The 14688-nt window shown below is 37.8% G+C and overlaps 2 protein-coding genes across 3 annotated transcripts in view; one reads left to right on the forward strand and one right to left on the reverse strand.

The window, feature by feature from the left end:
• Window positions 1-136: 136 nt before the first annotated feature.
• LOC306850609 (paired box protein Pax-9-like) lies at window positions 137-7801 on the forward strand. The gene is made up of 4 exons (XM_079386323.1): window positions 137-317; window positions 827-1459; window positions 3349-3488; window positions 6721-7801. Exons 1-4 carry the CDS (start codon window positions 314-316, stop codon window positions 6973-6975), a joined length of 1032 nt encoding a protein of 343 aa, XP_079242449.1. The 5' UTR covers window positions 137-313; the 3' UTR covers window positions 6976-7801.
• A 3265-nt stretch (window positions 7802-11066) lies between these two features.
• The window catches only part of LOC306850610 (mitochondrial 2-oxodicarboxylate carrier-like), a 99710-nt gene continuing 96088 nt past the window's right edge, over window positions 11067-14688 (reverse strand). For both annotated transcript variants that reach the window (XM_079386324.1, XM_079386325.1), the window contains 2 exons: window positions 12269-12321; window positions 11067-11917 (listed from right to left, as the gene is read on the reverse strand). In XM_079386324.1, coding sequence (XP_079242450.1) covers window positions 11856-11917; window positions 12269-12321 — 115 coding nt within the window. In that variant the 3' untranslated portion in view covers window positions 11067-11855. The remainder of the gene's footprint in view (window positions 11918-12268; window positions 12322-14688) is intronic.

Genomic DNA, 14688 nt, shown 5'->3' on the forward strand with positions numbered 1-14688 from the left:
TTGTCAGCCAATAGAAAAAGAACATGGAAGAAACGCGAGGTTTGATTGGCTGGCAGCACCTCGTTTTGGAGACATGTGTAAAGGGCCAGCCCATCATTTTCTGGGATTGAAATGTAAGCCTGTGCGCCCTGCCATCAGGAAACAGAAGGCGAATTTCCCTCTCTTGCAACTAATCGGTATCGCATCCGTCTCGGACGCTTAATTTTCATCCACATCGGCTTCGGTGCAATAAAAATCAGCTAAACTGGACTCGGAACAGATCAGAAAAGCACAGCACAGTGAAGTTTCTTTTTTCATCGGGAGGCTAAACGCAATGGGTAAGATCCATATTTCATGTTTCCCCACATGGGAACGGCATGCATACACACTTTTGGGGGAAAAATGGGTTAGACAATTTAGTAACGTATGATCCAGGTCTCGACTCAAACTTTTAAATCGACTGATGCTTTGACGGTCATTTCGGGAAACAGAATGGCACTTTGCCGCGAATGAACTTAATCGCGTCCAAAACTAGCCTCCTGAATGTGCAATGTCGTTTATTATGACCTACGTGTTAAAGAATGTAGTAACTTTGTGTTTTTTTCTGTTTAAAGAATTTGCAGAGTGACTTGTGAGTTTGTTCCACTCAATGCAATAAACTGAAACATAAAACTGAACATAAACTGCAATTTTTTGATTAAATGCAAATATGAACAGCCGATAAAGAGTAGGCTAATCTTACCGAAACATTTATCCATAAGTGTTTTATTTCAGACGCGATTCAGGGCCTGGTAAAAAATCAGATGTTTTATGCAATCCTTTTTTCTTCATATATCTGCATCACTAGAGCCAGCCTTTGGGGAGGTGAACCAGCTAGGCGGTGTCTTTGTGAACGGAAGACCCCTACCCAATGCCATCCGGCTCAGGATAGTAGAGCTGGCGCAGCTGGGCATCAGGCCTTGCGACATCAGCAGGCAGCTCCGCGTCTCTCACGGCTGTGTGAGCAAGATTCTGGCTCGGTACAACGAAACCGGCTCAATACTTCCCGGCGCAATTGGCGGCAGTAAACCCAGGGTCACGACCCCAACCGTAGTCAAGCACATTAGGACTTACAAGCAACGGGACCCCGGCATTTTCGCTTGGGAGATTCGAGACAGGCTGCTTGCGGACGGTGTGTGTGATAAATTCAATCTGCCCTCTGTCAGCTCGATTAGTAGGATTCTCCGCAACAAGATAGGAAATCTGTCTCAACACAACCAATACGAGTCGAGCAAACAGGCCCCTCATCTTCAGCCTCAACCCACCCTACCTTACAACCACCTGTACTCCTATCCAACTCCGATCGGAGCCACTGGGACTAAAGTACCCACTCCACCTGGCATGCCCACTCTTCCTGGACACATGGCAATGCATAGGATATGGCCTTCCTCTCATTCTGTTACAGATATTCTGGGCATTCGATCAATAACGGAGCAGCAAAGTAAGCATCCTCTTAGTTTTTGGTAAAAGAAAGTCCACGTGAGTGCGTGTGGGGCCATGCGAAAAGTCCATGTTCTCAGGCCTGTCAAAAGTGTGTGTGTGTGTGTGTGTGTGTGTGTGACTGACTATGTATGTTTGTGCTCAACAGAATTTTTTTTAAAAAAAGAGACGTTTTGGTTGTGACGGAAAGATTATTAAGATATCCAAAATATTTTTTAACTGAATTATTTTATTTATCATGCATCGGAGGGTCCTCAAGAAAAAGTAAAAAAGCAAGCGTTTTTTTTTTTAGAGCGAGGGGTGATGATACAAAAAGTTTACATTGAAACAGATGGTTTAAGTTTTTTTTGTAATAATTAAGCAGCGGATGTGGAATATTTTGAACAACGAAGACTCGGCTCAGCAGAGCAAAAAAAGATAATTAGGTGTTCATAGTTAGCAGTGGGTTACAAGACTAGGCCAACATTTACGTCTCAACTCCTCACAAAACAATTTAGGTTTACTTGCAAATGTTTACACGGCAATGTTGTGCTTTTTCAGTAACTATCTTAAGCAACGCATTACTTGAAATCGCGTCGAAAGCCTTTTTCAATTAGTCACGATTTTTTTAAGCAATAGTTGTATATGAAAGGAATCTAAGAGATGTCGAACCAGTCTTTAAAATCGGTTTGTCTGTTGTATGTGGTGTGTTTGTACAGTAAAGTGTGAAGGCCGCAGCCTGGCCTGTTTCTTTGCCTATTTTCAAGGGCAATGTTGACAATAATGTTTCAAACGCAGAGGAGGATTTTGCGTATCATATAAACCATTAATGCATTTCTAAATTATTAGCAGATGTTTAGGGAAGCATTTGAAAACCTAAATAAAGTATGATGTTGGCTACAATTAATAAAGTGTCGCGTGCAACGGTTTCACCACAACATTAGTTGAAACAAACACCGAAAAACATCCACAAACACATACTTTCAAGGACGGTTTGACAGGAAGAATGCGTGCCGCGAACTTTTGGACAGTTTGTCATCATTTAGAGTTCGGTTACAACCAATAGCTACTCTCTTTCTCTCTCTAACACACACACACACAGACACTGAGTAATGGTTGGTCATGCTCAGACATCATCTGGTCTTCATGCTAAGTATGCATTTTAATTAAATTTGGTCTATGTAACTGTAGATTTGTTTATCCTAATCGACCTTTTTAAAACTAAATTGATCTCGTGCAATGGATTTGCACGAAACTCCATCACAGTATGGCATCGTTATTGCGTATTCCTGTTTATACCTTGTGAAACAATACAAAGACACACAGATTCCGTGAAGACAGGGGGGGGGGGGGGGGGGGTCTACTTTGTGGCCCTCTCAGGTTACAACACTGGTGGGCTTGCTTTTCCAATTTCAAACTTTAGGAACCGTGTATAATATAATATCCATCAGGCACAAAGGGGAAACGGTTAAAGTAAATCTAATTTGTCCTCCCAGGAAGACTTTGGGTAAATGTTCCGAAGGACTCCATGACACTGTAAGCTTCATCTGATGAATTAGCTACATAAATCCAAATTTTGATATCTCTTCCTCATCTTCGATGCAGAAAGAAAGATCAGATATATGCGACGTATAAGGACATCATATATTTCTTTATTTAATTTAAAACATGTTACCATTACGTCATTATGATCATAACTTGCTTATGAAAAACGTGTTTGAGCTTTTTTTTTACGGAACAGACTGCACGCTGTTAATATATATGCATACACGTGACACCATTTTTTGTGTGTTTAGTGAGTATGGTGAGTTTGAGATGGTTGGCAGTGCAGCAGACTGTACTGAATAAGTTCTTCTCCCCACGCTTGTCCTGTCTGACTCCAGTCTTCCATGTCTCTGTTTTGCCCCCCAGTTAGTGACAGTCCGTCCTTTCCCAGCGCCAAACTAGAAGAATGGAGAGCTATTAACAGGAGTAATTTTTCACCAGCGAACTCTCCACTAGTCAATGGTGTGGATAAGCCTCACTTAGAACCTGAAGCAAAATACACACAGGTAAAGAAGCCTCCTATGTTAAACGTAAAACCAATCAAATCAAATCTGGAAGGAGCAGGGGAAAAAAGAAAACCTGATTCAGCAAATTAATAGTCAAAATTCCATAACTTTTTTCTCTCTCTCAACTTCGTGTGTGTGTATGTATGTGTGTGTGTGTGTGTGTGTGTGTGTGTGTGTGTGTGTGTTTGTAACAGAATATGCGAGTGTGTTTCTTTGGCGAGGGCAGGCATATGAGGCCTTGTGCAGAGTGTGGGTCACTGGGTTTCATTAGAAGTATTTACAAATTAAATGTAGTATCTCACATTTTAATTTGAATAAAATGAACGACACTATTTAGCCTACTTGTGTCTGTTTTCGCACAGTTGTTGAGAAGGCATGACCACGAAGCTTTTGTAAGGTGCAAGGTTTACGCGTACAATATCGAGTCAAAATGTATTCATATTCCTCAATGCTTTTTTTGAGAGCGTAATACTGAGTGTGTGACAAATAAATTTGTAATAAACGTTTTGATCCAATATTTTGCATAGTTTTTAAACATTTATCCAATATTTTTTTTACCCTGTTCGTTTTCTGATTAAGCAACTTGAATTATGCGTTTACTTGTCATAAACGTTATTTTACTACATAGTCAAAATATGTTTTTTCATGTTTTTTCTGTGATTTAACGAAGTTTTATTTATTTTTCTTAAGAAAAATGATTTTGTCGAGATCAAAGATTTACGATTTCTATGTAACCCGTGTTTACCTAAATTCATCCGAAGAAAGATAGAACAACAATAAGGTTAAATATTATTAGAGTTATTTTTTAATCAATCAGTTTATGATCAATTATTATACAGTTCAGTTTTAAAATGGCAAATATTTTTGTGTACGGCTTATCGAAGTTTTATCAGTTACTTATCATCTTTCATTAAGGCTTTACATTAATGTAAAATATAATAAACAATAAATAAATATTAAAAGTGTCTATCTTGGTTTTTAATGCACATTTACACTTGAAACCAACGCTCCACTCAATAAATATGCATTATATTATTCTTTAATAAATACGTTATTACATTTTTTTTCTATTCGCCCATTTTTATATTCACCAGAAACTTTTGGATTGCTAAACACCTTACCTGTTTTAAATTAGACCAATACTCGGATAGACATCACCATCATTTTTTATCACGCTTGTTATTATTAATATGCTATTATGGAAACTCCTTTGGATCGTGGCTGGTTGTTCTGCACACTTGCGCCGTAGCGACATTAAAAGACAAATGTTTTTATATTTGTCAAGAAACTCCTGCACCAGTGTCTGGCTGCTCATGAGCTTGGATGAGAGGGGAGAGTGCGCGCGGAAAAAGCGCGTGCCATCCGGTGCAGACGCTGGAATTATTTATTCGCGCACTGCAGCAACAAACAGATTGACTAATCGTTTGTTGTGGGTCTTAGAGATTTATGTGTCGTGGAATACGATGGAATACATCTTTGTTATTGATGCTGAAACATTGTTTTGGCGTAAATTATGCGTGTACTGATTGAAACCTAAAAAATTAAGAGTGTAGTTTGCTTAAGAAATGAAGATTGTAACCTTCGGATAGATGATGAATAGCACTGACTACCGAATGTTTGAGTCTGTCATCTTGGATTAATGATCAGATATCACGAGTCAGGCTGGATTACGCAATAAATGAGGACAGTAAATAGATAAATCACTGTTGCTTAAAGAAGTTTCTGTCAGAAAGCCCGATAGCTCGAAACCAAAAAAATAAGAATAAAAACCAAGAAGGGTCATTGGAAATGATTTCACACGATTTGAATGAAAATGGATTAGGCTATGTTATGCGTCTCTCATAACCGAACTAAACCGATTCATTTCATTTACATTTACTGTGCAGTGAATTAAAGTGTAGGCTGATAATAAATATTCAATTTACTGAGCATTATTAGCCTTATTTCGAAAACTTTTATTCAAATATCAAATACTATATTTATCTAAACCTTATAACGCGATGTGGGTATATGTCTATTATTTGAATCCTCATGCTTCATTAACAAACACAATACATAGAAACATCAGAGGATAAAATATTACTTACTTTAAGATTGCTTTATTTAATGTTATAACATTGTCTATTATCTATGATGTCGCAAAAACGACAATTGAGAAACTGATGATCTGTAAAATACAGCTAACGATTGAAATAAATAATTTAAAAATAAGTTGTCACCTCTTATTCCAATCAACTCCTAAATGAGAGCGCACAAATATTTATTTGGAAATATATTACCACGCATATACACTGCAATACACAACTCACAAATGCTGGTGCAAAATATAGCCTCAGCACAAATGCGTAATTATCTAACATTTTGGAATACATTTTGGAATAAATACTTTTTTTTCTGTTCGCGTAGTGGTTTAGGGCTCATGAAATCCGACTATTGGATTTTGAGCTTGGTAAATCATAACACTTTGTTAACGATGTAAAAAGTACATCAGATCATTTGAGTAAAAATCATACTGAAACAAGCTAATAAAACAACCGCCTGAAAATGTTCATATAGGCCTGTATGTCATATACGCCTTTACTTGAGAAAACAAACTTCTTGTGAATTCTTAAATAAGTGTAACATTTTCAAAGTTTTTCTTTTTTTATGTCAAGCTTGACCGTAAAATTTGCTATCGCCTTAATTATTAGTTGGTGCATGAATCATTCAAGATAAATTGTGGCAGAATGCAAATTGGTTATTTTCTATGCTGTTTAAGTAATGAATTAAAAATTGAAAGAACATCATATATGGGTGTGCTAGTGCTAGGGGTCAGGAGTGTCATAATGAGTAAATCATAGGTAAATTCTAACTCTGCAACAAAGGGGATTTCATCTGCGGAAAACATTTCCAGTAGTCAGAGACCACCTTGCCTCAGAATTTCTTCCTTTATGTAGAAAAGCCTTGGTGAATTCCTCTCATCCTGAACTGATATTGACATTCTGCCAAAGGGTTACAGACATTCCTGCACTTGCATCTCCCTCCATATAGCTTTTCCATTTCTGTCAAATCTTTTAATATCTTGTCCTTTATCTCCATTCACAGACTCAGACTGCAAGAAAATCTCCCTTTCTGTTTTTAACATTCACCCGTCACTATCTTATCCTCGCTGTCGTGATATCTTTATGCTCATCTCAGTGGCCGTGTGTGGTCTGCGGCCAGAAGTCTTACGCTGACTGCTCTCTGTTTTCAGACGCCGAATGGATTGCCCACAGTGAACAGTTATGTCACAGCTCCCAGCATCCATCCTTACCACCCTCCCACCCAAGTGTCACCCTACATGGGGTACAGCGGCACCACGTCGGCCTATGTGACCGGCCCCACATGGCAGCCGCCCAGTGGCAGTGCTCTCTCTCCCCACAGCTGTGACATCACCACCCCTCTGGCCTTCAAGAGCTCGGCTGCCACGCGAGACTCCGTCTATTCGGTCGCCGCCTCGGCCCTGTGACTGTACTAGGAGCATGGGGTGGGGGAGGGAAGAACAGAACGGAAAGGCAACAACAGAGAACGAGAGAGATGGGGCAAAACACAACACCTTGGACTTTTTCCATCCTGGCTCTCTCTAGATGGACCGATCTTTATCGCTTTACAATATTTATAAAAGACTTGTCAGATGAGCCATCTACCGTTCTGTATGCCCACATTCTCTTGCTCCATATCAGCATCTTTCACTTGCACAGGACAAAAGAGCAAGAGTGAGGATATGCAAAGGCCGTCCAGTCCGATCTGATCTGAGCAGAGGATTTAGCAAGAACAGCAGCAATGGTGTGCAGTGCACTTGGTCTGATAGTGGTGGCCATTCCTCATGAAACTGCGTCATCACTAGCCCGAGTTAAATTTTGGTGCGTCTCTGTGAATATGTTGTTCTTTTATGTTTCCAAGAAAATTATTAAATAAGCAAATCTCATGTAAAACCATTGACCAGTTTGCATTTAAATGTTTTTTTCAGGGTGTTAAAAATCGCTAATGTTTAGATGTTCTGCTTTGTTTTTTTTAATGTTTTTGATAAAAATCACATTTTTGTCTTTTCGGATACCAGTTTCACTTCACTAATTCTGTATGCCAGAGCTCTTGGGAAAAGTTTATTTATTAGATTGTAAGGTACGTAGAATGAAGTGCAATTGACACGGCACCAGGGAGAAGAGGCATTATGTGGGACATTGACACACATTCTGACAACAGGAGCATTCATTCATGCAACATTAATGATCAGTGAAGCTGCACACCTCCAGACATTGCACAATGAAATTGAATGTATCTTATTAAAAGAGACATGTGTAAAAACCCGTTGAATATCATTTTATTTCATTATTTATTTTGTCTTTAATTCTGAGGAAAAATTAGTAATGACATTTCCACTATATACTATACCACTACTACTACTACTAATAATAATACTGATACTATAAATACTAAAAAGTTCTATTACATTTAGCGTTGCTGTAAATAATAATAATAGTTCATGTTTTAAAATTTATTATTAGTTTATTATATCCTTAGAAATAATCTCTGGAATGAAATAATGAAATCAAAGATTACAGTCTCATCCCATTAAAAAACAATGCGTTAAACAATTGCTATTAATTTAGTAGATGAATGTCATTTATACGAAGACGAAATTTTCGCAGTATTAGCTTTTCTGACACTTGAATGGTGATGGAGAGCAGCTAGATAAAAAGTCTCTGGTTTTACAAAAAGTAGTGTCTAATTTGATCAATTCAATAGCATTTATATATATATATATATATATATATATATATATATATATATATATATATATATATATATATACACATATATACATATATATATATATATATATATACACACACACACACACACACACACACGCATAATATAGTAATAACAAAATATTTATATAAAATAAATCAACCAAAAATAAATACTGTGCATGATGAATGGTAGACACAAATGCCTTAATTTATTTGTTTTTTAATTAACTTAGAATTTATGCACTCCACAAAGAATTTATTTGAAGTTCTATATACCCAGCAAGAGAGAAAAAAACACACATATACACACACACATGCAGCAACATGAATGCACAAACACCGTTGCAAGGCCTTCAACTCAGGTGTTACATGAATGGCCACACATTCCTGAGCGCTCCTGCCTGTGAGCTTTGTCTAAAGTCAGAGCTGATGTGAAACACTAAAGTTATGAGAGAAAGGAAAAGCTTATATCATTGTGGGCTGCATGTCATAATGGGGCAAAGGTTCCCCACTGTTTAAACACCCACTGCTTCCTTTTTTGGTGGTCCAAAACAGCATAAAAATCATAGCATTGAGCTCCATATAATGTTTAAAACATGACAAACACAACAAAATACATTTATATTCAGAAATCCCAACCTCCACAAACACACCACCTCCATGGTGAAAATTCACAAACACACGCTCTCTGTCCCTAACGTTACGATATACGCAGATCCCCACATGTTGCAGCGCAAACAGTCCTTCTGGCAGGCACTGCTGCTGATTTGACTTGGAAAACACTTTCACCCCAACCCCGTGGTCACGGACCGTTGCTTCGGGATCGAGGTGCTGTTTTGAACACATATAAACCACCAAAAAGGCAGATACGAAACCACCACACATAGAGGGCATCACATGTCACAATGCACCAGACAAACTCCCCAGACCCTATTCTATTCAAATGAACAGCTTTGAATGCCATTTTCCTACTCTGACAGCATTGATACGGACGTTGGCTTTGCTGACAATACAAATGCATCGACTGGACGCACATATCACAGCCATTCATTTAATACAGGGTCAACAGACGTAAAAAAACCTCTCAAAACAAAGGCGAACGTACAGAGAACACAGCAAGACCGGCCTATTTGAGAAAAGCCATGACACTTTGGTTCATTACAACTGGGAGTTTGACACGCATAATAACGTACAGTCAAACAAGTCGTAAAACATGGCGATTAATCTAATTTAAAAATCACTGGGAAGTTTTTGAAATAACACAGAAAAAGTGTATTTTTTCAGGGCGGCGCAGCACACGTACAGTCATGACAGGAGGAAACATGACAAACACCTTAATCTTAAAGCCACCATTGAAACGGAGGAAAGTGAAAACACACTTGCTCACGCGCCCACATCTGTTTAGAATTAATTCCTATGGAAAGTCAAGTCAAATGTCACATGGTTATCTTTAGCTGACTGTGTGCAATCAGGCTGAAGACAGGAGCACGGAGTACCGTAACACTGCACAGGGGCTGTGGGTGGACCGGGCCGAGGTGCTAGCTTGATTTTAAAGGCCGTCTGACCATAAGCAGACTGTTTTCCCTTGTGTACTAGAACAGTATGTCTTAAACGCTCAAAGGTAAGCGTCAGTTTTTGCTCGTTCTTCTGGTACGTTGTATTTCTGGCTACCACAACGAAACCTCGCAATCTGAAGAAACGGCGAGGAAAAACTTCAAACAAATGAGTGAAAGGGAGAGAAAGGTTAAGGGATTATATAACAAAAGACTAAATTATCTGATATGATGCTTCAAATGACTTTGAAAAAGGTCTTTTGAGCATTTAGTGGAAAACTAAGAGCACAGTCTGAAAATGTGTCTGGTGTCGTTAGCCTTCGGTGTTGTAACTCAGAGAAGCTTTAAAGGGCCGTTGAAAGGACTGACAGCGTACAACCAATCAAGAGTTGAAGCGGAGGATGAGAGCCTGAGGTGCAACTCCGACTGACATCTATACATAAGAGGAGTATAACAATTGCCTTCACTGTCTTCAAGTCAATGGGGTGACATAACAGGTGACCTTTAAAGCGAAGGAGGGAAATGTAGTCAGGGTGGAATTCAAAGTGTGACGTATTGTTTTAACCCATCCAACTAGTTATCTTTAAGCAACACAGAAGTAGACTGTGTGAATAATGTGAAACAGTCTTCCTCAACTAGGCCACAGCGCTTCATATTTTTATTATGACAGCACTAAGAGGTCGTACTGATTGTTTAGATTTTATTTGCATTTTTCAGTTTTGTTAATTCAAGTTGTGCTGAGCTATGATGAATCAGCCTGCAGGCCAGGAGAGATGAGTGAGAGCGAGCGTCTTGGCTCATGACGCTATGATGACATACTGTATTGCAGTATGAAGGGAGAAAAAAAAAAAGAGAGAGAAAAAAATCAGGTGATACATCATTGCTAGTGATTGTCTCCATAGAGTACATCCACAGAGATTCCTTTGCCACTGTAATCTGTTATTACTAATAACAAGGAATTATAAGTAACAAACCAGTAAATTACAGTAAATTAACTTAAGCCTCGAAATTCAGATGATTTCAATGTTAAACAACAGCAATGTTTCAGCAAACAGTTAGGGAAAATTTGAAATACCAGCAGATTTTAAAATTGTGAAGCCCAGGCCTAAGATCAAGTTCTGAAATGCTATGGAAATTTCTAGATGTAAAAAAAAAAAAAAAAAACGTAATCAGCTCAAAAACTAAATAAAATGTTTTATAAATATTTATTTTCATCTATAAATCAACTGGAAAGTTCATGAAAATTCACTGGTGTAGTTTTAAAGAGTTTTATTTTTAAAGGCACCAACAACCAATTTCACAGATTTATTGTAGTTCAGGAGCATTTATTAGCAAAATACCGCTATTACATGACTACTTGTAACCAATTTGGGCTACAAGTTGTTATAATTGCAGTTTTATAATTATTGCATATCAAAAATGATTTTGAAATCCATCTGAATGCCCATAATTCAATTTGTGCTTATGTCTAAATTTACCAATATGATATTGATACATTTTCAAGCGTTAAGCATATCAAGGGTGCTTTGAATTTAAAACACTGTTGACACGGCTATTGAGAAGTGGGATCTTGAGAGCTTTGAATAGCTTCATGATGGATTTACAACCAAATCTAATAAAGTCAAAGTCATAAGGACGCCATCCAGAAGACAGCAGATGCATCCCTCAGGCTTACTGTAATTCAGTCTTGCTCAGTCAAAAATTCTGAATTTAGGTTAAAAATTAGGTGTTGTTTTTGTTTGGTATTTTCAGTTAGGGTGTGTAGAGCTGCTGTGGTTACTATTACATCTGCAGGCATGTGGACAGGTAACTCTCAGATGTCTCAGTAGTTGTGTTCTGTTATAAATAAACAAGACTTGGAATGTCAAGATCCAGGGAGTGACTGTGCTCTTGCAAAGCATCTGTAGTGGAGAGTCTACATGTCTGAGGAGCTGTGATTTTGAATGCGGTTGGTAGTGTTGATTGTTGAGGAACTATCATTGCATTGTGTTTGATCAACCTGGGGAGGGATGGAGTACAGATTGATGGTGCTGTGCAGACGATCACCAGTTCTTCTGCAGCCAGCCAGATACATATTCATAAACCAACAGCATGACAGCGCCTCCTAGATTCAGAAAGTAAACATCAGTTAAAGGGCATGGAAAATTATGATATGTTAAAGGGATAGTGCACCTAAAAATGTAAATTCTGTCATCATTTATTCATCCTCGTTCCAAACCTGTATGACTTTCTCACAAAATAAGATATTTTGAGGAAGAACCAAAACAGTTACCATTGTCTTTTAGTGTACGGACAAAAAACTAAATATCTCTAATAAACAAAATATTTCTCAAAATATCTTTTCTTGTTCCACAGAAGAAATGAAAGTGGGTAAATGATGACAGAATTTTCATTTTTAGGTGAACTATCCCTTTAAAATAGGAAAACTATCTACTTTATTCTTTATTTGTGTTACCTGGTCCAAGCCTCATTATCTTGGGAATCAGTCCTTTGTATAAGGCAAGATATCTGCAGGAAAAAAATATAAAAATTAACACACCTAGGCCTCAGTTACAATTATTATAATTTAACGATTTGAATTTCATTCTTCTCTGGAATACAAAAAATGTTAATGTTCCATAAAGAATGCATACTAGAGTGTCATAAAGTAGTCTATTCTACTTGTGCACTATATTCAAGGTCTTCTGAAGCCATTTGATTTGTATGAGTAATGGACTAAAATGTAAATTGCTATTCAAATGTCAACAACACCAAATGCAATTGGTTCTCTCAAGGCATGTTTGAATATGCTTAAATTTAGGCTTTTATTCACACTGACCAACACGCATACATAAATCTCGATAAATATACTTGCTGGACGCACGAGAACGAACTTCACTGGTCTGATTGTGGAAGCTCAAACAAGTTCCCATTCCTCAAGTAAGCTTGTTCGAGCTTCTGTTTACCGTATTTGATGTTCATATATATTGTTTTTTAATACTTTCTGAAGTTTCAAAGTTTTGGTGAAATGGACTTTTAATAGAAGGACAGAAATCTCAGGTTTCACTAAAAATATCTCAATTTTTGCTTTGAAGGTGATGGGTTTGGAACGATATAAGGGTGGGTTGTTTGGTTTGGAACAATATGAGGGTGCTTTCTCATACAAATCTATCATGTGGCTTCAGAGGACTTGGAATGTAGAGTAGTCATATCATATGGATGACTTATTAATACCTTTATGATGCATTTATGTCCTTTTTGGAGCTTGAACATTAAATTCTTTGTTTGGAAAAGAGCAGCACTAACATGTTTTAAACTTCTTTTGTGTTTCACTACAGGTTCCGAACGAAACAAGGGTGAGTAAATAACAGAATTTTCTTTTTCTTTGTTCTTTTTTTTTTTGACTGATCTATCCCTTTAAGGTCTGATCTATCTCTCTCTCTCTCAGGCTCGGTCTGTCTGTGATGCTGGAACAGGTATAGGGCACTAATAACTGGTTTAGTTGCGTACCTGCTCTAATGTGTTCAAGCTGATTTCTGGCAGTGGGCCTGGCGGTCTCCCTGTCCCAGCCTCTGTCCTCTGCTTGTGCTGGTGTTAATAAGGCTTGAGCCACTTCCTCTCTGCCCCGCTGTCTGATTAGACTGACCCGCTGAGCGCCGCGCGCCTCGTTAGGACCTGCTTAACGACGTCTCCCATAGGGACCACTAATTAGCCAGGACTGTGTCGTGTTAGAGGGCTGGACAGGATGGGGTACCCTCTCAGCACCCCTAAAACTAAAACAGCTTCAGTGTCTCTCTCTCTTTAACTCACTCACACACACCCTGCCTTGCCCAAGATCAGGCCTCAATTCTTTGCCTCTAATAACAAACGAGTTGCCGTTCCCTTTGTACAGAGTGAACAGGGCCAATCAAGGCCCTGAAAGGCCATAAAACTACTGATTCTCTCTCACAGCTTTCCATGAGGCCTGTCAATTCAGATGGAGGGAGAGAGAGAGAGAGACAGAAAGACGCTATGGGCACTATTACAGTCCCCACTAAGAAACAACAGCCCACGTCAGAATCGACATAGTGTTTACACAATGAATGTACACAAGTTGTATTAACATGCCAGCTGATTTCACGCTTGCTGCATAAGATCTTCCTTTAAATGCCATTTTTGAGCATTAGGTTTTAATCTTATTTGTCATAATATGCGCAAATATTTATCTATTATAAAACAATGTCAGTACTTTTCACATATTTATAAGCAGTGAAGCAGGCTTATTTTTTTTAAAGAAATAACAAAAGATCATGCCAAAAAATTTACATAATTGTAGCCCCCTCATATGGTTTTCTTTATGGCAAAACAACAACAACAACAAATAAAAAATAAATAAATTTAAATTAGAAATAAAAAAAATGCTAATCACAGAAGATGTGCATTTAAGTCATTGTGTATGAATTCCTTTTTGTATACTTTATTAATAGACTTTATTAATAGAAAAAAATTATTTTTTTTATAAAAATTATAAAAATTGATAAAAATTATCAGCCTTATATCATTCACCCATTATTAGTGTTCTAAGTTTTAGGATGTGATATGCACATGGCAAAACAAAACCATCCAGTTTATAGATCCCGATCAAGTACCCAGTAAAAATGTTAGGTAAAGTTTATGTAATTCAAATAGATCTAAACAAAAGAAGTGGCACAAAGTGCTCATTTTTATAATTCCAGCATACAGCTCCGGACAAAAGGAAAACATAATTACACTGAGATTTAGAGGGTGCTTAAATATGCTGGTTGTCAAAACTTGCCCTCTTGTTCCCTGTGGGCAGAGGATAAACATAAAATGTTGTATAGTTTTCCTAGTAGGTGAACCTCATGGCAGTTCTGGTTGGTTTAATGCCTCTTGTCG

This window comes from Barbus barbus, assembly GCF_936440315.1.
Source record: "Barbus barbus genome assembly, chromosome: 30".
NCBI lineage: Eukaryota > Metazoa > Chordata > Actinopteri > Cypriniformes > Cyprinidae > Barbus > Barbus barbus.

Excerpts from the sequence above, each read along its gene's own strand:
- LOC306850609 (XM_079386323.1), top strand. Across the intron at positions 1,460-3,348 it reads ATCAATAACGGAGCAGCAAA|TTAGTGACAGTCCGTCCTTT; the intron begins GTAAGCATCCTC and ends TTTGCCCCCCAG. Across the intron at positions 3,489-6,720 it reads CTGAAGCAAAATACACACAG|ACGCCGAATGGATTGCCCAC; the intron begins GTAAAGAAGCCT and ends CTCTGTTTTCAG.